The sequence below is a fragment of the Tinamus guttatus genome, unplaced genomic scaffold, assembly GCF_059628265.1.
Source record: "Tinamus guttatus ecotype Peru unplaced genomic scaffold, ASM5962826v1 Tinamus_guttatus_pri_ptg000676l, whole genome shotgun sequence".
Lineage (NCBI taxonomy): Eukaryota > Metazoa > Chordata > Aves > Tinamiformes > Tinamidae > Tinamus > Tinamus guttatus.
In genome coordinates, this window is record NW_028289210.1 from 67,847 (window position 1) to 94,705 (window position 26,859).

The 26,859-nt window shown below is 43.2% G+C and overlaps 1 protein-coding gene across 1 annotated transcript in view; it reads left to right on the plus strand.

The window, feature by feature from the left end:
- LOC104571956 (deubiquitinase DESI2) overlaps window positions 1-23,774 on the plus strand; it is a 51,991-nt gene extending 28,217 nt beyond the window's left edge. Inside the window, exons 2-5 of the mRNA XM_010219090.2 lie at window positions 8,143-8,215; window positions 11,756-11,849; window positions 12,751-12,892; window positions 23,455-23,774. Of these exons, the coding sequence (XP_010217392.2) occupies window positions 8,143-8,215; window positions 11,756-11,849; window positions 12,751-12,892; window positions 23,455-23,697 (552 nt within the window). The 3' untranslated portion in view covers window positions 23,698-23,774. The remainder of the gene's footprint in view (window positions 1-8,142; window positions 8,216-11,755; window positions 11,850-12,750; window positions 12,893-23,454) is intronic.
- The last annotated feature ends 3,085 nt before the right edge of the window (window positions 23,775-26,859 follow it).

Sequence of the window (26,859 nt, forward strand, 5' to 3'; positions counted from 1 at the left end):
ACTTAAGACTGAAGTGAGACAGGTGGTGTTGGAAAAATGGCACATATTTGCCAGATGAGAAACAAATATATTACAAATACTCTTTGGGGAAACAGTCACCTAAGTGGGCTGTTAGAATCATAGAATCCTTAACATTGGAAGAGACCTCTAGAGGTCATCTAGTCCAACCCCCCTGCACACGCAGGGTCACCTAGAGCACGTGGCACAGGACTGCATCCAAGCGGGTTTTGAAGATCTCTAGAAAAAGAGACTCCACAACCTCTCTGGGCAGCCTGTTCCAGTGCTCTGTCACCCTCACTGTTAAAATTTTTTTCCTGAAGTTCCTGTGGAACTTTTGGTGTTTCAGATTGTAGCCACTACCTCTAGTTCTATTGCTGCCTACCACTGAAAAGAGGCTGGGCCCATCCTCCTCACTGCCTCCCTTGAGGTATTTATATACACTGATCAGGTACCCTCTCAGCCTTCTCTTCTTCAGGCTGAACAGGCCCAGCTCCCTCAGCCTCTCCTCATAGGGCAGATGTTCCAGGCCCCTGATCATCCTTGTAGCCCTGCGCTGGACTCTCTCCAGCAGTTCCGTATCCATATCTGTGGAGCCCAGAACTGGACACAATACTCCAGATGCGGCCTCACCAGGGCTGAGTAGAGGGGCAGGATCACTCGACCTGCTGGAGACGCTCTTAATGCACCCCAGGATCCCATTGGCCTTCTTGGCCACGAGGGCACACTGCTGCCTCATGGTCAACTTGTCATCCACCATGACACCCAGGTCTTTCTCTGCAGAGCTGCTCTCCAGAAGGTCAGTCCCCAGCCTGTACTGGTGTCTGGGGTTATTCCTCCCCAGGTGCAGAACCTTGCACTTGGCCTTGTTGAATTGCATGAGGTTTTTCACCGCCCAGTTGTCCAGTCTGTCCAGGTCCCTCTGGATGGCAGTGCATGTAATTCGTTCCATGATTGATGTGATAAACTCTTGGGCAAAGTTATTAGCCTCTGTTGGCTTCTGTGTGAACTTGCAAACATCAGAAGGCATAGGGATGTTCGTCTGCAGGGACAGAAAAGAGCTGCTTAATTTAGCCAGCTAGCTGCCTTGTGTCTCCACTGATGAGGCAGCTCCCTACTCACGCACAAAAGCATAGGGAGGATGAGTATTCAACTTTCCCCACAACAGCTGGCAATGTTTAATGCAGAGCAGGCCAGGTCAGCTACCTTTTAAACAGCGAGTTAAGTGTGTGCAGCTTGCGGCAAAAGATCCACTGTAGTGAAAATCTTCCCCAGTGTGGGGGAGGCTATGCTAAGAATAACACTTGTCAGTGGAATAGGATAGGAAGAAGAATGGTGAAAGGGAAAGCCACAAATTAGTGGAGACTTCAAATAATATGGGGATATCAGGCCTGGATTAAGTCTGCCCACTTTTTGGATGAGGGAGTAAGTGGAAGCACTGATGGTATCATTGGTTGATAATTAATTAAAAATATTCTGATTGTGCACAATTTTTAACTGCTAAAATGCATACTTCTTCCTTTCTGCAATTTTTAATGTTTTCTTCTGTCCTACTGTTCTTTCAATAAAATCACATTACATCACCACATTGAAGCATAAGTAGATTTCCAAGTAGATTTCTCCTTTGGCAGCAGCAGCAGTTTTTAATCCACATACAACATTTAGAAAACACAGAAATAAGCTCTTTATGCCTCATGATTGTTAAGACTTTTGAGTGCTGGCTCATGCATTAGGCAATTCAGAAGCATATTAAAAATTTCTGAAAAGCCATAGCAACCTCCAAAGAAATCTTCCTGAAGAGATGGCTAAGGAATGCGTTTAGCCCAACTTTGTCTTGCCTTGGATCTCTCTCTGTACCATTTGTGAGTTTGTGTGAGGGAGTATGTATAGCAGGACAAACGGTAGATTTGGCCTGTCATTGGCCAAAGATCTTTGTTGATTAAAGCGTATAAACACGAAGGGTGGAAAGCTGCCCTTGGCTGAGGCTGTGAAAGGCTTGTCTGGGAATTTAAAGCTTCTTTTGCCCAAAATGTAGTGGAGCATAATTGGAATTGCATGGCAAGAGATGACTCTTTCTGTATCGTGATTTTTCCAGTCAATTCTGAAAAGTTTTCATATCTCACGCCAAGTCTGAAGGGAGCTCCTTGAGGCTTCCCCTGTATGACCCTGGGTCCTTGCTTCACCTTGGTGCTATATCAAGCTGTCTGGCTGCAGAGAAAGTGCAGACTTGTCAGCATTAAGATGATCTCCTAATGTTGGAGATAGTTCCTCCAACCTAGATCCTTTTGCTAGAATCCTGATGTGATATGTTTGCAAAGATGCTAAGGGCAGCACTTTGGGAACTGTTTTACTTGAGACTCGACAGCTAACGGTCATTGTACTTGGAGGCTGAACGTATGGATTTGTTCGGCAAAGAGGGACCTGCTTACTGCATTAGATTGTTTAATATTGCCTGGTGTTTCCAGTGAAAGTATAACTGACAAAAATAGGCACTTCTGGCTATTTGGAGTGACTGGGTGGGCTATTGCACCTCTGATCCATGCAGCAGAGGATTTGCAGACTGATACTTTTTGCCAACAGTGAGGAGAATCTGCCATAGGAAATTTACCTTCATTGAGGAAAAGCTGTGGTCTGTTTATGCTGCTTAGAGAACTTTTCCTAGGTATGAAGTACTAAGGATAGGTGTTGGTCATCAGTCCCCTTCCAAATACCCTATTAAACTTCTCTTTTAGTTGTTTTCTACCTGTGACTATTAATATATCCTTAAATCCTTTCATGCTTAATCTGTATTCATGGTATACTAGGGAGGTAGCCTTTTTTTTGCTTGGTTAGCATACACTCAGTTCTCCAGAGGTCAAAGACTTGCAAAGGAGACATAGGTCACACTGAAATAAGCTTGCATCTCATCTAGTTCCTAAAGGAAATGTGCTAACAGGAGCCATGCTGCATAATTTGACATCATTTCTCATGCTAGTGAATTTCTATTACTAGAACTCCAGGCCAGAAGTGAAGAGCAGAAGGACTGAGACATATTGGCAGAACTGTGTGAACGCCCAGGGCTGTGGGGCATTAGTAATACTGCTGCAATATGACTAAAGTGGCTCAGAAAAACTCTGTGGTCATCCCACTGTTCCGCATGCCTGTAGTTGAGGTAAACCTTCCCTTGCCATTGCAAGGATTACTCAGGGAACAAAATCTATGATTCATTTGGGGCTCCCTCCTTCCTTCTCTACAGGTCTAAGATTCTATGTCCTCACTGAGAACTGCTTTAGGGGAAACTGAAACTCTTCTGGGGTTGTTAACCATATGAATCTATAATTTTTACTCAGCTGTTTCTTGAAGTTCTCCAGCTTCCCCTCTAGCTTTGTCTTTTGTGCTCTCGTATTTCACATATGGATCAATAAATCTCAGAAAAATAATGCTAAGATATTACTAGATGCTACCCTGGATGATCTGCTGAATCAATCAGACATTGCCTTTAATACTGCCCTTTGGGTTGAGCCTTGATGTCAGAACAGATTTTCCTGGTCTCTGAGATATGATAGATCAGCACGTTCATGACTACATGCACTCACCTGCATATGCTCTTGAGGCACTCTTATGAGTCAAGCACTGCTCAGCTCAGGACAAAGCCTCCAGGAAGGGACTTCACCTGATGTGTCTAATGAAGGAGAAGGTGTGAAGGAATATGCCCTGCCAGTCTGACTCCCTCTATGGAGCACTCCAGAAGCAGCTCTGGTGTCCCCTCTTTATATCGATCGCTTCCTGCAATGAGCCATCTCCCCCTTCTCTAAGAGTTTGCATCATGTCTGTAAAGAATAATTTGGTGTTATGTCATGTGACTTGACTCTCACAGAAAAAGATGATTTAAAATCAAGAGTACATGGCAGGGCAGATGCAAGGGCAATGGCAATGAAAAGTTAGCGATGGAAACTTTACTGTTTTAGCATGATATTAATTGATGGTAGAAGTTAGCTGTTACGTAGATGGATCTCTTGCATCTGAGGGCAGTGGAAACCCATGTTCTTGGCAGGATAAATAGGAGTTCCCTGGGAGCTCATGTTTTGAAAAGTCACACAATGACATAACCTGCTAGTCCCATACCACCTGCTGTCTGTCCCACACCTATCGGCAGCATGTCAAAATGCTGCAGGCAGGTGGCTTCTTCCTTTTTGGAAAAGCCAGGGTGTCTAGCCTGGACAGACTTTTATTTCTGTCTGTGTGTGTGATAACACAAAAACTGACTCAGAGTATCTTCTGGAATTTAATCTATTTCAGCAGACATTTTGATCTCTGAATAAAAGCAAACATGAAATCACAGACGGCTTGAATACAAACTGGAGAATTTGAAACTCTACTTTATCAGGAATCTAAATTAAAAACACTTAATAATGCACTGCAAAATGTAAATGAGAGGAAATTCCTCTCTGGGTTTGAACTTTGAGCCCTGGGCTCTGTGTTGCTTTTGCGAAGTGGGATGCAGTCTGATTAGCTTTTATCCTTGCCTCTCCTCACTTGTGAGCTGTTCTTTGCCTCTGCTGAAAATGGAAGTGAGACAGAATGCCCCAAGTCTCTCTGCAGAGGGTTTACAGCACGATTTTGCAGACATCATGCAATGCAGGCATGAATCACAGAACTTCCTTTGAAGTTCTGCTGAATTCTATTCCCTGGCTCTTTCACCTGACTTGGAACAGGCTACAGAATTATTTTTTCACTCTAAGCAATAACCAATTTTCTCAAGAGATGAGCATTTGCTGACTCTTGCTGCTATTCTTATGCTCAGAATTGTGAAGCCCTTGGTGAACAAGGCTAGGTCACGCATTTGTGTACAAACCAAGGCTCAAATCTGGCTTGGATCCTCTCTTCCAGCTCAGCAAGTGATTGACATGTTCAGTTTAGCACAGCTTCCTCTAGAGAAAACCCGAGGGCTGTGCCAAAGTGCTATGAGGCGTTTGCTGTGCGTTCAACCACACACAAGATTCTGCAGCACCCTTGAGACAGGGGTGAGATGAGGACAGGCAGCCGTGAGTCAGAGCTGCTCTGCATTTTGATCTTGATGATAGATAATACTGGTGATCTTTTGCATTATTAGTGCACTCTGATCCAAATTAAATCAATGACAATAACAGTCCTTTGTTATTGAAGATATCTGAGAGAAGGTACTAACCTAGTACAACTTTTCAATTCAAATTTGGGTATGGCTGAGGTTGTTCCTGTTCAGCCCATAATAGTTTAAGGTGTTCATTCTGAAAAAAGCACTATTTAAAAATGGAAAAGTCCACATTATGGTCCTAAAGCTCCAGCACCTGCTGTCAGCCACAGAAATAGTTTTGCTCTTCTCTGTAGAGCTCTGGCATCCTCTGTATTTCCAGAGCTGTTCCTCAGCTTGTCTCCCATCTCCCCGAGTTGGACAGGGTGGGTTTCAGGAGCTGTGGCTCTGTGTTGGGAATGGGAGCTGTGCAAAACAGGTGAGCGACGGGAAAAAAGGAGAGGTGATGATCTGATGGTGCTCTGCACACCCGAGGTGACAAGGCTGTTGCTAAGGGATGGATGTTCTTAGTCAGTGCATTATTCTGATCTGCTGATTAAGGAGAGGTTTCCTGTTTAGGTGTCATTTGGATACAACTTACTATTTTAAATGGAAGAAAAAAAAGTCATAGCTGAAAGCGGTCTTCAGTTTAATTTACTTTTTCATAATATAAAACCTCATGTGGATCAGCCTCTGAAAATGGCCCTGACTTTGATAACTGGCAAAAGCACTTCTAAATTAAAAGTCTCTCTTCTTTTCCCATTAGTTACTCACCTAAGAAAAGCACCTGGCATAACCTGGGTGTTTTGCTCTTGTTTTGTTGCTGTGAGACAAGAGCTCAGTCCAAAGGAAGATGACAACCTACGTACCCTGTCCCCTGGGAACTGCTACTGTGGGTCTCTGTAGAAACCAGTGCTTCTCTGAAGGCTTGCCAGAACTACCTGAGAATTTGAAGAGTTAACTCATGAGATCTGGAAGACAAAATAACTGAAATGAGGGTCAAATGTCCATGGAAGAAGTGCTTTTGTCTCCTCAGCAGATGGTGGCAGGTATATCATGGGCTCCCCTATGCAACCTCCACCATTTTCTCCTTGGTCAGAAAGCAATGATGTTCCTGCTGCAGAGGACATGGAGGTGGAAATATGTGGAGAAGGGCAATACACAGCTGGGGTGCATCCTGTCCCTGAAATACCAGGTGTCATTTCAAAAAATGGTGTTCCCTGCCAGCTGAGGCAGGGCATTAGCAGAATTTGGGAGCTACCTGAACTAGCTCTAGTGCAATGCTCTGATTCAGTCCTAAAAGGAAGAGTTTGTAAAAAAGGGAAGAGCTAAGTAGATTATTTAAGGTGTGAAGAGAGCAGTGGGCAGCAGACCTGCTAGGGTCAGGTGGCTTGTTGGCTTTGTGCAGTAATCATTGGCATCATTTATGGCATCTTGTAGATTGCCAAAAGTCACAAAGAGCAAGAAGCATTGTGGGTTTTCCTGAAGGAAAGGGAACAGCTGCATTGCCAGGGGCAAGCAGTTTTAGAGACAGGGACTGAGGGCGTCAAGGTGGACCCCACACTGAGTCACCCTTGGGGCTGCACTTTTCATATCAAAACTACTATGTTTTTCCAGAGTAGCTGTGGCTACAGAGAATGTTTCCAGATGATTTATGGAGCTACTGCAGTCAATACAGTCATCCATAATATATAAGCATGCATGTATATAAATACATAAGCATACAAGCAGCATGAGGAGAGTGGATAAGTTTGCCAGAGGTCTGGTTACCTGACAGAGTTGGTTCTTACATGTGCCACAGTTGCCACACACACAGGGGAGGGGGCAGCTCTGATGTCCTAGCTGCATCAGAAGCCGCTACCAGACCCAAAAGAGAATCTGCTTCATGTTAGCTTAATGAACCAGTCATGTCATTGCGCAGTGACAAATGAATGATGCTCAGTGTCCTTGCAGCACTTGACAAAAATAAGATTTTGGTCACTCTGAGTTACTAAAGATGCATCTTTCCTCCAGGCTAGCCCCTGGTGAACTGTAAATATACCTGGAACCAGGCAGATTCCACTCATAGCCTGAAAACATCATTTATAACAGCTCAGCTCTGCAGCCAATCTAATAAATGTTTGTGCTTTATAGCAGGGCTAATTATCTCCAGCACAGCACTGCCCTGGCATGGCTGTACTGCTTCCTGCTCTAGAATTAGCTTAGCTGTTTGGGTGTCTGCACTGTCCTTCACGGTGTGGTAGAGACGAGCCCTGAGCTGTGCTTGCTGGAGGAGGGGCATATGCATGTACTGGACTGTAATAGCCCTCTGCTTTTAATGTCATGGAAAAGTGATGGACCTCACAGCAATGAAGTTGCTGAACAGCTATTTAAAATCGTCACCCTTTGACTTGGGTGAAGTTGTGGCCGCCTTGGACCTAATATTGCAGTTGCAAACCCTTGTCTATTCTGAGAACAGTGCTTGACAGTATATGCATCTGAACAAAATGTTGACTAGTCTGCTCAAACTTTTTTTTTTCTCTTCTATAAAGCAACCACTGTTGTCATACCAAAAAGTACTGCATGATATTTGTCTTGCCTATGGGAGGAATAGATTTGTCTCTAAGAACTCATTGCATAAGTATACCTGCCTAAAAACTACTACTTAAAAAGAAGCCTTGGGAAAGGTTATGTAAAATGGTGTGCAGAAAATATTTCGGGAGTCTTTAACTTAAGCTCTTAAAATCAGCTGAAATAAGGAAGTTGGTCAAATTGGCCTAGTATTAACTATTTAAGTAAGAAGACATATGAAAAATCAGATATCCATCTACCCTGTAGCAGTTAGGTCTGTGTAGTTTCAGGTCTAGTAACCTGAAAGGTGTTGAGAGGATCAAATGAGCTTTTCTTTTTTTTTTTTTTTTTTTTTTTTTTTTTTTTCTTGGCTGAATGGCTGCCAGCTGTACAGATATAGTGCCCACTTCTATGAAGATTCTCTGTTTGCCTTGAGACAACTTCAAAATTATTCTTGACATTGCAGAAGTTGCTCTGAGGAAGGGAGATGGGTGATAGAGTGTAGGCCAAGGTCCAGTGTTTCTTTTCTTCTAATGTTTTCAAATGCATTTTTTCTCTTACTGTAGTACTGGATAAATGAATACACTTCAACCCTGGGGATTGGTGTCTTCCACTCTGGCATCGAGATCTACGGCAGAGGTATGAAGTATTTCCTTTTCAGTATCTGTAGAACCTAGAGACAACTTCATGGCCAATGTGATACAGAAAGGCTCACAAATTTATAGCTTTTGGCAAGAGATGTTTTGAGGAGTGAAAGATTCAGCCAATTCTGTTCCAAAGTCCAGTGCTGAGTCCAGCTGGAACTCCTGCAGTTTTATCATGAATGTGTAACCTTTCTTATTTATGCCCTGTGACTCTAGCCTCTAGGGCTTGTGCAGACGTGTAGCAGAATGGCAGATAAGAGGGACCAAGAAAGTTGGAAAGATGTTCTGCAGTGAAGGAGGGGAAGAGAGAAGTTGATTATTATACTGAGTCAGTGTTAGGTAAATCATTCTTTACCCATGTCCTATGATATGGAAATTTTGGAACTGGATTTTCAGATTTTGAAAACTGTCATTTTGAAACAGCAGAACTATAAGGGGAAGAAAGCTCCTCATGAAACTTTTAAAATGATATAAGAGGAAAGATTTGACATTAACAAGTACTGAACTGAGCCAAGCTTCCTGAAGAGATCAGAAATGTAAAAGTCAATCAGTTCATGTATGGAACGGAGATAATGTTGACTCTATGCATTGATGTAGAAGTCACTTGCCTTCACTAAGGAAAGGCAGAAGTATAAGCATAGGCAAAAGCAAAGGTATAAAAAGCCCCAAGGAGGTATTGATATTGGCTCTTATTAGGAGTATCGTGAGGAAGTTCAGCCTCAAGATCTGCTGTAGCATTGCTGAATTTGAAATTGGTTTAGGGGCAGGGGAGATTTGTAAAAAGATAAAACATGGCCTTATTGCAGCTGCCTGTGATTGCTTGAAAGCCCAAAGGCCTGGCTAAATCACTAAATTAGAGTAACTAAAAAGAAGCAGTGCTACACAGTGGTGCAAATTTAGAGTGACATGGGTAAATTGACCCAAGTGCAGTCAGTCTGGGCAGGAGTTATTCTCAGTCCTGGTGGGAAGAAAATGATCTTACTGTTAGGAGGGGTAAAGGTGGGTTGAGGAGGAAAGAGGACTCTTGTATGTTATCATATTGAAAATATGTGAAAAGATGACCCAGATTGTGCAAAGGTGCTGACTGAATCTGAGGGAAGAGGGAAATGTTTTCCCTCAGGTCAGAAAGGACCACTACGGAATTCTCTTCACTATTTTTTTTTCTCATAAGTTCTGCTCTACACTGATAGAAACAGGCTGGTATCTTCTGAAGAACCTTTGAGTTGTTGCTCCTAATCAGTGTGGAAATGACCCGTTTCAATACGGCTCCTTTGCTGGGGCTATGTCACTGTGATGAGCAGTCAGGTCATGATGGGCTCCAGGGTCACTGGGTTATATGAATCCCTCACAGGAAAAGGAGACAAGGCTCACCTCCCTGCACTACCTGAGCACATGTTTGCATATTTAGCCTAATTCCAAACTGTAGTGGAGTGATGAGCCTGTTTAGCCTAGAGGAGACTGTGAGGGGATCTTATCAACATGTACAAATACCTGAGGGTAGAATGTAAAGAGGATGGGGCTAAACCCTCCTCGGTGGTGGCCAGTAATAGGACAAGGGGTAATGGGTATAAATTAAAACACAGGAAGTTTCATCTCCATATGAGGAAGAACTTCTTTCCTGTGAGGGTGACAGAGCACTGGAACAGGCTGCCCAGAGGGCCTTTGGAGTCTCCTTCTTTGGAGATCTTCAAAACCTGCCTGGATCCCACCCTGTGCCATGTGCTCTAGGATGTGCCTGCTTGGGCAGGGAGGTTGGACTAGATGATCTCTAGAGGTCCCTTCCAACCTCAACTATTCTGTGATTCTGTGGTGAGGGATCTCTGAGGGCATGTTGCGTCACCCCATTAGAGCTGTTCGTCTGCAGAGCTGCTTTTATCCCCTCACCGCTTGCTTGTTAAATTGAGAAGAATCTCAGTGTGGCTCTCCATCATATTTCGGTGCTTAGGAAAGATAGCCAACCTTGATATGACAAAACAAAACCTGATATCATTTGAGATGGCATTGTTGAAATTGCAGACAACTGCACATTGAAAAAAAACTTAGTAATAATGTTGGTGACTGTGGTGAGCAGGCATGACCATGAGAACAGATCCATAAAAAGCAGAAGATTCGCTAGAAGTACCACTACCTAAATTTTCCAAGTTTCCCAGTATGATAACACAGTCCTATCTACTCTGTATGGGAAAGACTGAGCTCTTGATGAACCTCTTAAACCAGGCTCCTGTATGGACAAGGACGAAGTGCAAGAGCAAGATCCTGGGGAATCCAGGAAGGTCCTAGCCCATGGTATATTTATGGTAGTTTTAGATCTACATCAAATTCTGCCGATGGCATCAGGAAAAATAGGGAGCTGAATCAGTTCCACAGGAAAGGACAGGAACCTGCAGCTCGTTGTTACAGAGTGTTCTTGGTGTGTCAAACCCCAGCTGGAAAGTGATGTGTTCTATAACCACAGCAACATGCAAGATGCTTGAGCAATGTTTGCAAGGCCTTCATCATGGTATTGTCAACCCACTCTGACCCTTACAAAAGTAAAATCTCAGCAGATGCCTTCTATACCAGAGATTTGTCATGCTGTATTTGGGGTGAATCACATCACAGATTATGGCTGAGTGAAAACAAATTTGTGATATTTCAGGCTTTCTTTAGTATGGTGCTGTATCTCTGTCTTCAGATGGGAAGCCTAACTCTTAAAAATATGGGATGAGAATGGATATTGGAAAATAGCAGCTGTTGCATGGTGTTAAAGTCGATTCAAACAGTCAAGGAGTCTGGAAAAATGACTGTAGTGCAGTGAAGCCAAAGGGCAGAATAGTATCACTGGCTTTCAGTTTCCTTCAGCATTACGTAGGAATAGCTTGGGATATCTCACTTGTGTTACTTTTGGCTGGTGCTACTCAGGAAATAAAAGTTCTGGAGTGCAAAGTTGCCTCTTGAACACAGAAGTTTTCACAGGTGATGTGAGTAGCTTGTAAAGGCTATCACAAGGCACGCTGAGGCCTATAGACTTGAGTCAGGTGCTGAAGAAGTGCAATCACTTTTCTGCACAGAATTTTCAGCAATTGTCTATAGATCCCTCCGGCAGAGGACTGACTTCTACCTACTCGAAAAGGACATTTCTTTCAGCTAGGTATCAACACTTACATCCTCCAATAGTATTTCTAGATGCTTTCACTGTAGATCTCTTCACTGTCAGGAAACCATTTGGACAGGCACAAATTTGGAGACTCAGAGTTTTACAGGAATTGTAGCAAACCAAGATTATTAGCATTGATGGAGTCTGCTCTGGCGCGAGGTTGTGAAGGTATGCTCAGGCTGATAGGTAACTGGATGGATGGAGAAAATTATTTTTGGAGTCTGGCTGAAACTGATTTTCGGTGATAGCCTAGATACTGCTGCTGATATGAAGCCATGCAACTGCCATAGACGGGGGGGGTGGGTTTTTTTTTGTTTGTTTGTTTTGGTCTTTTTTTTTTTTTTTTTTTGGTGACAAAACCTTCATTCTTCACTCACAGTATGTTTCTTTCCTTGTCAGAGTTTGCCTATGGAGGGCATCCTTACCCTTTCAGTGGGATTTTCGAGATCACACCTGGCAGTGCGGTAGAACTTGGCGAGACCTTTAAATTCAAGTAAGGGTGCTTTTCCACATCCTCCCCCACTTTGTAACCTCCCCGGTATGAGGAAATCCTCTCCTCTGGGTCCAACTTTTGAAGGTGTACACCAGATGGGGAACAGTGCCTTCAGCAGAGTTTATAAATTAAGGTAGTTCTCTTCCCCGTTATGTTTGTTTTCAGTGTTTTGAGTTTTCCATGTCAGTCTGAATGGGAATACAGTATGTTATGCAGAGCTAGAGTGCAGGAAAATAGAGCTAATTTTATTGCACAGTGAGGTAGTGGAAGTCACGTCCTGTGTTTATTACTACTCTATCATAAGGAACAGAGTAGCTAAGAGAAGGTCACATTAAGATACTATTTAAGGTGCTCAGTCTTTGGGATTGTGTTTCGAGAAACTGTTGATGGGAGACGGTGTCCCTGGCAGCTGGCACAGACTGCCAGTTGACATGAGGGAGTGTTGGAAACTGTCTCCTAGCAGACTGGACGCTGTTGAGTGACTATTGAGAGAAACAATAGGCTTAAGATACATGTTTGTGCGCTAAGTTCTCAGCTTGACTCTTCCTTGCCCCTACCATGAAAAATTCTCTACATCATGCATCATGGGCACTTCTGTTCTACTGGAAGTTTCTGCTGAGAGACTAAGGGCAAGGTGGGAAGCAAGCAGACCTCTAGAGCAGAGGCTTCCCAGGTGGTGAGTAGGAAGCTCTCGGGCTGTTGCTTGAGCTGTATCTGCTTTGTGGATAATTTGAAGATACAGGTCATCCATTTTGTTAGTTAGGGTTGTTAGCTTCAGGTATGCATGCCCATGTTTTAAGCCAAGCCTTCTTACCAGTGCCTTGTTATCTTCTATTGCCTGGGTCCAGCATCTTCACCATATCTTTCCATGTCTCCTGTTGTGTGTTTTGTTTTCAACTAGAGAATCCATTGCCTTGGGCACCACAGACTTCACAGAAGAAGATGTGGATAAAATTATGGAAGAGCTGGGCAAGGAGTACAAAGGCAACGCGTACCATCTGATGCACAAGAACTGCAACCACTTCTCTGCTGCTCTTGCTGAGGTTGGCACAGCTATTCTTTCTGTATCTTTGCTTCTTGAAGTCTGCAGTAGTGCTCACAAAAGGGGAACTGCGCCACAGCCCATAGTTGGATCTACTGTTTCTGCCCTTAGCCGTTTTGGAAGCCTTTTGCTATTTAAAAGTATGGGGTGAGGATGGTGGAAATGCAGCAAGCTGATTGCAGGTTTTCTTTAAACAGAAATGAGGAGTGTCTGCATTTTGGCTCACTGAAAAGGCTTCCGAGCAGGAACTGAAATGTCAGGTCTGTCTAGCATGCAAATGCACATATGCAATAGTACAAATAACTCTATATGATCTGCAAAACCCTCTAATGGCAAAGGAACAAAAATAACTTATCAATGTTCTGATACAAATTTGCAATTTTCAGGAAGTGTCCTTTTTTGACATATATATATATATATACACACATATATATACATATATATATAAAACATCCAAAAGCCATAGAAAGTAGGGGGGAAAATGTATTGGAAAAACATAGATTTTTTTTTCCTCTGTTGCTTACGCATATTATTGGTCAGAAGACCATTGTGAATTATACCAGAACAGTCATAAAGCTGAATAGAGGCTATTTAAACTCTTCAAGATGGAAAAACTTACGAGTAGAATAACCTTTAAAAAGAAAAAGAAAAGCTAAAATAATTAGTTTCTGCCATAATGTGTCTTGTAATTTCCTTGCTGAATATCCTGCTTTTCAATACAAGTAGTGCAAGATAAATGGTATGGCAGAAGTTACAAACTGCTGTAAAATAGGTGTGAAAGAAATCCACCTGTGCCCTTGGGAAAAAGCCTAACTGAGTAACTCCTCGGCTAGCTATAAGTTTCCCTGCAAGGAGCTTTAGGTTTGAGGACCCAACCATGCCAATGCTTTGCAGGAATGTTCCTCACTACAGCCATGAGCAACACAGAAGTGTGCTGGGAATAATGTTAGAGACCAGGAAAGACATGGAGTCCACACACTGTCACCAAGGAGCGTCACCACCAGGCTGTTCGGGCACAGAGAAGGGTAGGTGCATGCAGACACAGGGAATCGTGAAACAGCTTGCCAGAGAGGCTCTTTTCAAAGCAGGAGCGTGGCTCATGACTGTCCTGCAGATCCAAAGTAAAATTTGAACTCGTAGATGGATACTAGGCTAGGCCAGGCAAATGCACTCTTGTAAGGCTTGCACCTCCAGATATAAATGTGAAAGGTTGGCTGTCGGGGTTCAGTGTGAGCATATAAGAACACAAGCCCTGCTGGTGCACAGACATATGGTGAGTGTACAGTGCCTGAGTCCCAGCTCTTTAGAGAAGCAGCAGTTTGCAACAATGCTTGGATAACAGTAGCTTGAGGATCAGAGGACGATCAGAGTAGTTTTCTTCTATGAACGTTTTCTGCTCCAGGTTCTTCAGTTTGGTGATGCTCTTCAGTACCGGGTGACGATCATACCATGCCACTGATTGAAAGAGTCTGAAAAGTTATAACTGCTCAGCCCATGTGCAATCTGAAGACCACTCATTTGTCTTTCCATCAGCAATTTTCGATGCTTCTTAAGTTTTCTGTCCTAGGTAAGCCACGGAGCCCCATTCTTACCAGAGACAGTTGCTACAGCCTTTTTTAGGAAAGGGCAACTCAGAACTGTGAGAAGGGAGGAAATCACCCTTGAATCAACACTCAAACTGGAAGATAGGTAGAATGACTCAAGGAAATCACTCTTCCTCCCTTCATCAGTGTGATTAGTGTCAAGCAACTGGAATGATGGCTATATAAGGAAACTCTTCAGCACCTTGCTTTGAGCCACAGGAGACAATTATCAAAGAAGTGCAGCTTTCAGGCACCAGAGAAGATATCCCCTTTTATTCCCCTGTAGCCTTAATGATGATGAATCAGCAATAATGTCAGTGGGCTTCCTGGAGTCTTTTGACAAAATATGAAGATAATGCTCATCATAATTAGGAAATGAACTGAGAAGCACTGATTGACTCACTTTGAAGACTGTTGGAACTTTACTTGAGAACTGCAGCAACAGAAGGACACTGTTTTACTCTTTTATTTCTACTCACTGTTCTTGAAAGGGGCATGATTTTTTTTCTGATCTCTATGCATAATTTAGATACTACAGAAAAGGTCATAGCCCTCAGTATCTCGTAGAAGTTTCTCAGCCTGGAGTCACTCATTTGTCTTGCAGCTGCTGTAAAACTGCTCTGCATATATATTAAAGAAGAATGCTGACTCTCTGTTAATAGGACCAGTTTGAGTCCCTAAGATCATGGTCCCTAGCAGGCCCCAGGACAAAGCATGGATCAGAAATTCTTGAGTGAACTGCAACAAATTCCACTTGAGTCAGTAAAAGGTGAATTTGGCTGCAGGGCTGCTAAGTGACCTCAGGGGTAGTGAAGCAGAGTTAAATGTCCCTATTCAGTTCCTAAATGATCATATCATTTTCTTTTATACCTAGAGAAAACTATCTAAAAATACTAGAACTGGCCCTGCAGTTAGTGAATGGTACATACTCCCTTGTGATCCTTCTCCAGAAGGTTCTTTATGGCCATATGGACATGAGGGATTACAATCCCTTCGAGAAAACAGATTGGCATTTCGTTATCCAGCTTCCTTTTGTACTTTTCACTCCTTTACATATTAAATTTATTAATTTGCATATTAAATTGCTCAGCCTTTTCTCATCCAAAGAATCCAGGAGACAGGGCTCCGAGATGCCATTTGGGTAAATGTTTAGAACTTGAACTCATTGCTAGAGCTGAACTTCGGATATTTGAGTAAACATTTTTGGTTGAAAATATTTCAACAAAGGTGGAGTTCTGCCAGTTTTAATAAAACTTGTAGTATGAGAAGTTTCGTGGGTTCAAATGGGACCTTTTTCTGGAGAGACACACAAGTTCTCAAATGACTTGAGAGCTCTCTGGATGGAGAGAAGGTCACTGGGATGAGTGAGAGCAAATTGGGCTAAAGATTTATTCACACTTTGTTCCAGCAAGGGCTCTCCTGCATACCAGCAATGAGGTGCTCTGGAGCAGGGAGTCCCTCAATCACTCCTGTAAAAATCATCCCACCTCAGTAATTTACAAAAGGGATATAATATATTTGGGGAGGAGTAAAAAGAGTTCCTAAACTAGAATTTGTATGCTTTCAATTTTAGAATGTCATTTTTAATGTCATGGGATTTGTGAAAGTTTCCAGAGAAGAAAAAATAAGCTCTATTTTGGGGAATTGGGGGGGTCTTGGTGAGTGACCTTAGAGAAGTTAATGAAGTGAGCTTGGACTCATTCTTTGTGAGAGGACATGAGAATCTTCTAAACTCCTGAGGTGGTTTAGATCAGCATTGGAAAGTTCCTTAACATGCTACATAGGCTACCCCAAAGAGGTAGGAGTTATAGATTCTGTTGAAACCAAATGCTTTGCAGACAGAGAATGTTTTCTCAAACACTCCTAGTTCCACAGTCCTGGGAAGGAAATAGCTCCCAATCTCCCGGAATCTCCCAACGCCAATAGTCTAAGCTCTGCAGTTGGTTGTTGGGAGAGTTGGGGCTCTAACCCCTAGAGCTATGGCTATTAGGTATTTCTTTGGTGGTGTGGGTGCCTCGGTTGTCCTTTGTCACAGTGGTTGGAGCCTTGGTAGGAAGAAAGGGAACTTTACTGGCAGAGTGCTTGCAACTGTGCTGAAGTGCTAGGAGCTGGGAGTCAAGAGCATATTCTTTTCCTTCTAGCTATTCACTTTCTCAACCAAGGCAAAATTGGTGGCACGTAACAAACTGAACTCAGTATCTTGCTCTCCTGCTTACTCTGCTTTGCTGAAGTTTGACTTTCAGCAAATTCTCTGAAAAAGGCAGGTTTGCTGAGTCACGAAAGGAACAAGGGGGCAACTTTTTAACCATCAATGAATAATTCAACCCCAAAGCTTTTCAAGGCTGTCTCCAGATACATGTGAACTCTGTCTGTAATGTTATTAGAACCCAGGAAGCCTTCCTTAGCCTGGAAGCTACTGGAGAGAAAGGATTAAACACCAGAAAATGACACCATCAGGTGTCATTTATCACATTTGGAAGAGGCAGTAGCTCTCTATACCAGACTTCAGCATGTCTTAAGTAGCCAAGTAATACCTGTGCTTTCCTCAGTTAATGATTTCCTTTTCAGCTGCCTCTTTTGTGATGAGAAGGGAGGCTGGCTTTGTGAGAAAGGTGCTTTGTTCTATAAAAGCAGGTGTGCTATTCTTTTGCATTGGGGACAGAACACTTCATATGCGGGGGGAACAACTACAAGGTATGAAAGTTTACTTTCTGGTGCCTGTCTCACTGAAAGACTTGCTTGATTTCACTAGTCTTTGAATATTATTAGTTCTATGGGGAACAGGCTGTGTTTGTTTTCTGTTTTTTAAATACTGCACACATTTAGAAGTTTATTAATAAAGACATCCTGCATCCATAAATTATCCCCATGGTTTCAGATGGATACAATTTTTCCCTCACTTCCCTCATCTGTAAGTCTGCATGGTTTGACTGCGTACTATTTAAGCAACTGCTTTATTGCATTTCAGCTGAATGTGACTCATTTGCAGGGGATGGATTTCTAGATATAGCTTGAATACCAGTTCAAATATATCAAATATTTGTGGACAACTCAGAATGAAGACTGCTTTAAAAGCATAAACATCTTTTCCATCCTAATCTTCCTGCCCTTACAGTCCTGGAGGAGTATTCTAGTATAACAAATGATTAGCGGAACAATTCAGATAAACACCTTTCAGCTCTCTTAGTTTATCCCTTAGTCTCCTCTATCTGCTTGCACAGGTGAATGGTACTACATGGCAAGATGGCAATTCAAAAAAGAAATCAGCTGCCCCGAAGGCACAAGTTTATTAGCACATTATTTCAATTATATTGAAAGTAGTCTGATTTGGTCGCATGTCTCTGCAGTTACTTCAGGTTTTCATTTTCAAGTGGCCCATCTAGCTAAAGAGACAAAATGTGAAGATATTTCAAAAGTAAATTTGAAAAAAATAAAGAAGTAAAATTATCTGGAGCTTGTGTCAATCTAGAGGTTCTGCACCATCTATTTAGCAGCTTGCTTTATCTGTGTATGTTTTTGTTTTGTTTTTGCAGCTGTCTTCCCAAACCCAAAAGCTCTGTGTCCTTACCTGTTATAAATAAACAGCTTCAAGGAATTATAAGTCAGTTCATACCAGCTGGGGAATTAATCTCTAGTCACATTACCATGAGCCTTCAAGTCTATGTGTATGCAGTTGCATGAGAACAGATGCCTCCTTTTCCCAAATGAAGATGGCAAGGAAAAGCCCTGTCCTATTCACCAATGTCAGTTATAAATGCAATATGTCAGAAGTGTAAATCTACCACCTAGGTATGCTGATAGAATTTTGAAGACTTGTTCAGTAGTTCAGTGAAATCTGGATGACCGAATGTCTTTCTGTTCCTGCATGTTCCTGCAGTTTCTCTCTCCCTCCCTCTCTATTTCTCTCCTCATTCTGTCCCCATCCTTAACAACTTGCTGCTTACTAATGTTAGGAAACAACACTTGAGACGGAAACACAGGGTTTTCTTGGTTAGCTTTTCAGAGGAGACAGGAGAGAGAAAAAAAAAAAGTGCTATTCATGCTCATTACTCTATGGGCAAGGGCTGGCCTGGTTGTGGCCAGCGTGGCCGTAGCACTTGAAGGAATGACCATATGCCGTATGAGGCAAGGCTCTTCTCAGTCACGGGGTGGAAGCAGCACTTGCTAGGGAGAGTTTGTTTTTGCACCGTGAAGAACGGCACGATTATACAAATGAATTAGTTGTTCATTCATATGGTGAGAGCTGTATTTTAAATGTCACTAACAAGCCCAGACTTAATTACATGGATTTATGGTCATCTGTTATGAAGCCCCTTGCTGCCCTGTCATCCTACAGCTGCTGGCTGTGCTTACAAGCGCTGGTTACAAGGGCATTCGTGCTCAGGGTGGGTACAGCCTTGCTGCAGTGTCGCTATGTTACTAAATAGCAATGCCAGTCATAATCTGGCTCTGCATGTGGTTCATCAAGGTGTCGTGTAGTCACATTTACAGCTACCCTGCCTTCCCACTGGAGGCCTGGTCAGTGAAGATGAATTACAGAACCACAGAATGGTTGAGGTTGGAAGGGACCTCTAGAGATCATCCAATCCAACCTCTCTGCTCAAGCAGGGACACCTAGAGCATGTGGCACAGGGTCACTTCGAGGGTGAAACCTAAGTGGTGAGGTGCTGTAAGCCACCTGTCTCATTTGGCCTACAGTTATCTACTCCATCTTCTCCAGTCTTGGCATCTCTCTGCAGGCAGAACCCCCATGGGGGCAGCTCTGTCCCTCTGCCATGGGGGTGCAGAGATGTGTCTGACACGTTCCTACTAGCATTGTAGTAGGGGATTTAGTGCTGAACTGTTAAAACCTCAGTGTGGAAATAAAAACTGGACTAATTCATATGTTTGCTGGTCTCTATAGCCTTGGATCTGAGGAAAAAAAAAAAAAAAGCCTGAGATCTATTTATGATGTCTTGCTAACTGGACTGTATCATTTTCTCTGTCTCATGTTATCATTTCCAGTTTATTTTCTAAATATTGAAATGTCCAATGTGATTTTGAAAATACTTTTTTAAACCTGAGCATATCACTACTGTTTAAGGAAATATAATCATTGATTAGCATCCTCTTCCAGAAGGTAAGAGACTTTTTCTGTTCCTGGATGGCATCTTATAAACCCTGTATCCCAGCTACTAAGCTAAGTGTGCTCCCCCCGGCCATAGTAAAGCTTTACAGAAAAGGTCTCGTTGAGTGACTATGTGAATCTTAAGTTTTTAGGGCATTTGGGGGAGGAAGGAGTCATGGGTTGCAGTCCTTACTCCCAGGGCTGTTTGTTCATTTTGCCCAGTGACTGTTTAGGGCAAAATGGTGTGGCTTAAGATGCTTAGAGGCTCTTTTTATATCCCAAATTAGTTGCTTCTTGATGAGTTGAAATGCTGGTGTGGATTTGACAGCTGCCCAGAAATAGCACCCAAACTGTCAAGTTCCATTTCTCTGTCACATTTGGCTTCTGCCATGAATGTCTGAACTGCTGTTTCCACTTGACTCTACAGATCCGAGCTAGGTCATTTGCAGCTGTTGTGCAGAGCCCACAGAAGCAGCTGTAGCTCTGAGACTTGTCTCTCTATCGTGAGGTGCCGCACAGTGGAAGCTGAAAGTACCTGCAGCCTCCAGAGAAGATTCTGACTGAAACAGAGACTGGTCTCTTGGTGGGTGATTAGAAGCTACACCCACTAACCCACTATCGCATAATGCTGGATTTCAGTCTATGGCAGTGAGGGACTCAGGGGGTAAGTAGAAAATTTTCAGGGATCTTACAGCAAGGAAAAGATGAGGAAGAGCTATGCTCAGCAACAGTGGGTATATGCATTCATAGGAGGTTTGTAAAGCTTAGGGAATCTCTACCTTGGCTGAAGTGCTTCGTGCTTTCCTGCTAGCACCCCAGCCTCTCAGGTACACCATCTCAAGCACTGTTCAGCCTCGGGTAGATATCTTAGCTATAACTAACATCTGAGCTGTCATTCAGAGTTATGTCTCACATAGGCTTAGCCCTTCTGTCTCCTTGTTTGCTTCTTAAAGTTTCTTCTCCGGTCAACCAGATACCAACAGGCTCAACTGCTTTCCTGTGAAGTGTCAAGGTCAGGTGTGTTACATTTTCTTGAGTGGTTGCTGTTTCCTGAAAGGATGATAGCGGGTTAATTTCACATGAAGGTCTACACCACTCATTCCTGACCCATAAAAGTTTATCTGCTGAGTCTGAAAGGACAGGCACATGCCCTGTTGCAGACAGGGTTGCTTTCCTTGAAGAAAAACACTTTTTTGGCAAATGTGATACCTATAAATAAACAGAATTCTGCTGGTGGAAACAGCGTATGACCCAGGGTTATGTGAACTATTGTTCTAATGTGGAGTTTTCACTCAAGAATTGCTCTGAAGGGCAGGTAGGTAGATTTTTCTGTGGATCCAGCTACAATTGGAAAACATCTACTTCACCCTGCTTGTGCTGTTTTGTTTAAGCTTGGCTGGCTTAATCCCATTGCAGTCAGGTTTATTTGCTGTTTCTCCATCTGCTAAGTAGTGCTGGATACCCCAGAACAACTGACTTCACAACAAGGAGCTGAAAACAGAGGAGCATGTAGTGTTATTGGCATTCTCTAAGGTTGTCTTTTTGCCTCTGTTGAGCTTCATGCTCTGCTGTAGAGCCAGTACCAAGGCTGATCTGGCAAGAAATAAGGACAAGCAGGACTGAGGAAAGGGAAACACTTTGACTTCATTATTCTTAAGCTCCTCAAACTGCCCTTTGCTGATTGATAGCCGAACACCCACACACCTCTCAGTTCTTTTTATGGCTCTTCCTCGCCTCACTGATTCATTCTGGATGAAGCAGCTCCCATAAACAGAAAGAAAAGGCCTCAGCATCACTTTCATAGTAGGAGGTGCCATTTCAGTTGCCGGGGTTCCGCCTAGAAAAGAAAGTCAAATCTTAAAACAGTATTGCTATTCCAGGCACTCTTACCTTGTCCTATTTGGTTGCTCTGCTAACTTTTTTCAAAACATCATCGTTATTCTAGTAATGTCTGTGGGAAATTCTTAATGGCTTATGACTGCTTAAGAACTCGACTCAGATGCACACATGCATGCACACATCCACAAACAATCATGCCTAAGTTGTATGTTACCTAAGTTCCTGCAGAGGAGAAAGAGAAATGCTACAAAATCCAGAGATGATTCTACTGTATTTGTTGGCTTTTGCTCAGAAAATTTTGTGATGTGCAATTCAGCAGTATTCTTCTGAAAATGATTATATGTATCTGATGAGAAAATCAAACTAACATTTCTATGAATGAGTCTAACAGGCAGGTGGGAAGGACATAAGTTTATGACAGACTCTAGCAATGGAAGCTAAGGCTACTGATAAAGAAACTGTCTCGGAAACAAAAATTAAGAATATGGATATATATGGTTGTGTCTGAGATTAAGTAGAGTGCACTGCTAAGAACTCAGGTTGTAATTTATAAAGTATTGAGTAAAGAACAGGGGCATGTATGCTTGCAAGTAATTTTAGCAGTCAAATCATTCTGTTTGATCTCTGATGCCTAGTAATAATGTTTTCAGTTTCACAGATTGATTTCTCCACTTTGAAACAATGCAGGCTGAAGTAAAGTGATTTCCCTAGTCAAATTAGCAGTCACAGTTTTGCTTTCTCCACACCTTACAGGCAATTCCACACTGCTGGAATAAGCTAATTTCCTTGTACTCAAGGTGACTATTGGAGCAGGACTTATGTTTTTCTATCAGACACATCTGCTGCTCTTTTGCCACAAGAGTTATAGTGCCACACATGGCTCATGCTCAAGAATTGCTTTGGTTATACAGAAAACCTGAAACCTTATTTAAATGTCCAAGCAATACATTTCTAGTGTCGGCAGCAAACATCTCAAAAATATTTTCTTCAGTGAATAACAAGACACCCTCTTAGTTTTTGCAGTAATTAGTATTTAATTAATTAAGTGTAATTTTAAGCTGGGAGAATATTGGAGGAGGAGTAAGGGAATTTACTATTGGCATAAGATGCAGTATGGACAAGTCTGGAATCCCTCATTCACATAAAACATGAAACAGGTCTGCAGGGTGGAATTTCCTTTGTCTCGCTTTAGAGGGGACAGCTGTGAGAGGGAAGGTGACCTCAGACATTATGAATGTTGAAGCTGCCTCAGACTAGCCCTAGATATAGGGCACATACGCAGGCAGTATATTTACTACAGATTGATTCTTGAAGTACCCCAGCTGGTTAGCTGCAGATGTTCCTTTTGTATCTGGTAAGGGAAATGGTAAAATGCCAAAGGAAATGTGGCCTAACACAGATATAGCTACTGAAATCTGGCACCTGTGTGTATATGTGGCCAAATGCTAGAGAAGAAAGGGTCTGCAGTATGCACCAAATTGTTTTGTTCTGCTGAATATGATACAACTGCTAGCTAAACAATATCTTTGCTAGCAGCAGGTAACCCAAATCAATGCCAAGGGCATGTGTGATGAAACAAGCTTTGAGAGATGCTAGGTATTTATGCTTTTTGTTTTCTTTTTCACATATAGAAAACAGTATACAAAGAGAAATTATTAGGCAATGTACTATAATAAGTAAAGGAGACTCCGATATAGCGATTTATGGCTTTGCTGACCTACCATGTTAACATGAGGAAGAAAGGCGAGCAGAAAGAATAGCTGGAGAACAGAGGAGTTGAGAGCCAAGGACTGTACTCCCCCATCTCCTCTGTGTTGCTGATCCAGGGCTGTGGCTGGCAGGGCTCGCTATGTATGTCTAGTAGGCTAATTGCTTGAGTATAAAGCTCTTTCTGACTGCCCTGCTTTCAAATAGCCCTCTTCTGAGCAATGCAGAACTCGCTCTGCTGAGACAGTGGTGCTGATGGGGATAATATTGCTGCTGTACACATGTTTTGACTCTATTTACCATGCTCCTTTCCTGTTCTCTCTGCAGATCCTATGTGGGAAAGAGATTCCTCGCTGGGTGAACCGCCTGGCCTACTTCAGCTCGTGTATCCCCTTCCTCCAGAGCTGCCTCCCCAAGGAGTGGCTGACACCGGCAGCCCTGCAGAGCCACATCAGCCTCGGCCTGCACAAGGAGGAGCAGGGGGACACGACAGACGAGGAGTCCCCCTCCACCTCTGCGACCGTCTCGGCCTCGGGCACCTCGCGAACCTGTAGACATACCCGTGTCTAAGCTGTGCCCTCAACGCCAGGCCCCTCTCTCTAGGACTGTTGCTTTCTGATGCACCCTCTCGCGCGCCTCGGCTTTCCTCTCTTCTTCAGCTGGCAGCGTGGCGGGAGGGAAGCCGCTTCCTCCTGGGATGGTGGAGGGCTGCCAGGATAGCTGCTTGGCAAAATGACTGCGAACTTCCACACTGAGCCAAGGCATGTGGTGACTACCCTGGGTTCTCCTCCCAGGGCCTCTATGCCGCTCGATCCATGAACTGCTGGCTCTCCAGAGCATGAGAGCATGCGTATGGGCAGGGGGTCACTATACTGTGAAGTTCCTTGTCTGGAGCTGTTTTATCTTTTTATCTTCCCCCCTGCCCACTTGAGCCCACCCCTCTCCTCCCTGTTCTGGCTGGGGTTGCCGTTCCCTGGGATGTATTTCCTGCCCTTATCCATGGAAGGAAGCAGAGCCAGAGCTCAACTTTCTTATCTCTTAGACCAGCAACAAGCTCCAGTCAGCCCCAACCCTCCTTTTGTAATTACCAGGTTTCTAAATAATTTGAAGGACAAATGAAAGGTGCTGCTGTTCTACAACCACCAGATTTCAGTACTCAAAATTAAGACTTCGAATGACTGCTCTACTGTTTAAACAAAAAACAAAAAGAACTTAGAAAATGAATGTGTTACCATGGTTTCCCTTGGGATCAAAAAAGAGGATGAGGCCAGTACTTGGAGGCAGCTACCAAGTAGGTGCAGAGATAGCCATACCAGTGCTCCTTGGCACAGACCCCTTTCAGTTCCCCTACTTCTAGGCAGTGTTCCTCATTTCTTCTATTTTGCTTTTCCCCAGGCAGGCAAATCTCTCTCCTCATTGCAGGCTGTACTTTGGGAAAAGGCTCTCTGGAGCAGTAAGGTGAGGAGAATGTGTTTGCTGGGAACTTTACTTTTTCCTTCAGCTTTTCCTCCTGCTCTCACAGACCTGAAACAAACCACTCTTTCCCTGGGATATATTTCAGCCAACCCAAGAATACAAAACCTGGTGCACCCAAAGAATGTTTACTTGTTTCATCTGAGGTGGAGAGGGAAATCTAGGGCCATATGGAGAAGCAGGGGTGACCTTTTCCATGTGTGGGTCACCAGGGTTCCTTCTGTGGGATGCACTCTTTTGGAGGCATGAGAAACAGGCACAGCTGTCCCATTGCTTTCTCCAGGCTAAGTCTTGAGAAGAATCTGTCTGGTTCTTGGATGTATTTACTCTGACTCTGAGGAGGGAGCTGAGAAGGAGAAAAGGGCAAATAGGGCAGTTCTTCCCCTCAGTTACCTAGCCGCAAGTTCTAACCAGAAGGTGCAGGGGAATGCCATAGGAAATTGCAACTCTTTTGGCTACGCAAAGGAGGACAGACAAGGAACGTACAGAACATTGACATCAGGAACACTGTTCTCAACAGCTCCTACCAAGTCATGATTTCTTCCTTCCATCCAGAAAGAAACCCCGCCTGTGGCTGTTTCCTTTTATTGGTCAGAGTGAGGCTAAGAGTGCATTAAGTCAAAGCAGCTGTTTCTCTAGCTCAGGTATGCAGTGGTGCACGTTCTCAGGGCTGGAGGTCCTGGTTACAAGCAGTCCTTATGTACTCATGTCTGCACTTAATGGTTTGTTATGTGTGTGCATGTGCATGCAAGTACACACGTGCACAGAGAAACAAAAGAAGGTCAAGCACGATGTGAAGTGACTGGAAGGAGAATCAGGCAAAGCTATCAGACCCCTGGTGAAGCCAGAGGCTTTGAAGTGATCTATTAGCAGGAAATACAACTGGCAGAGGATGGCCAAATGTCACCTTCTCCTGTGGGAATGCATGTTTGTGCAATAAAACCTCTACAACATGCGCCCATTTTCATCCTGTGAACAAACTGTTGCAAGTTCTGCACAGAATGAAAAACATTTTCCTTACTAACCTTGGCTGCTCACAGCCAATACCACATTATGAGTAATTTTGCAATCCTGGTATCCACACATAGGATTATGTTGATTAGCCTGACTTGTTCAGGGATGTTTAATAAAATTTCCATCTGGTTCTCCATTCTGCTGCCCAGAAACAACATAACACAATGCACTGTTGCATTCTCTATATCCCTAGTGGCAGTCATGACCACTGTAGCCTAGACTAGTAGTTCAAACTGCATTTTTCTGAAGTTCCCAGGTGCCCACCAATAACCAGCAGCATGTCACATGCAGTAGCTTTTAAAATGTCTTTTTGGAGGGAAGTGAGAAGAGTCGTTCCCAGAGCTTTTGTGTAGTCAGGGAAAGCTGCAGTCATAAATAGCCAGCTCCTGATGCACAAAAAGACAGCCAGTCATCACCCTATGGTTTCCGTTCTGCACCTGAGCTCCAAAAATAACCACATATTGACGGTAGAAACCAGGGCTCCAGTGGCGCATGTTTCACAAGGAGAGAAGTCTCAAAGTACTGCAAAAATTGAAGCACTTAACTGGCTATACTGCAAACAAGGCAGGCAAGCTGCATTCAACAGCCCTGGAGAGATGGATATGTGCTTAAAGCACTGGGAGCAATTGTCAGTATCATAAAAAACAAAAGATGATTCTTTTATCTACTTCTGTGTCTGTCAGTCTGTTTATGGCAATGGGGGATCCACAATAAGAATGATGAACATGAAACCTCTGCTGCAAGTCAAAACCAGAACATGCTCCAATCTTCAAAAGGGTTTCTCCACACCCCTCTCTGAGGTTATTGACCAATAGTGACAAGAACAAGGACACTGTGGAAATAAAATATACATTGATGAAAGCTTTATCTCTGTAGTTTAACAGCATTTTAAATTATTAAAAAGGAAGACATTTTTAAAGTCTAATTCACTGTTCATCTCTGGCACAGACACTTTGTATGGACACTTTCTCAGGCACTTTTCCTATCCTTCCAAACATGAAATTTGATTATTTATATTCAGCTTCATATTTCCTTTCTCTTGTACTTTCCAATTCTGCTGTTTTAGATTCTAAAACCATGGGAGTATTTTAGATACCAACAGTTGTCCAGAAAACAAAAGAGCAGTTTGTGAATCTCAAAGAGAGCTCCCAGTGGCACTAATACACCCTCAAACCTTCTTATTGCCAGGAGCTTTTCTATCCCTTTAAAGGAGACAGAAGGTGGCTGCTGACTCTGCACAGTGGC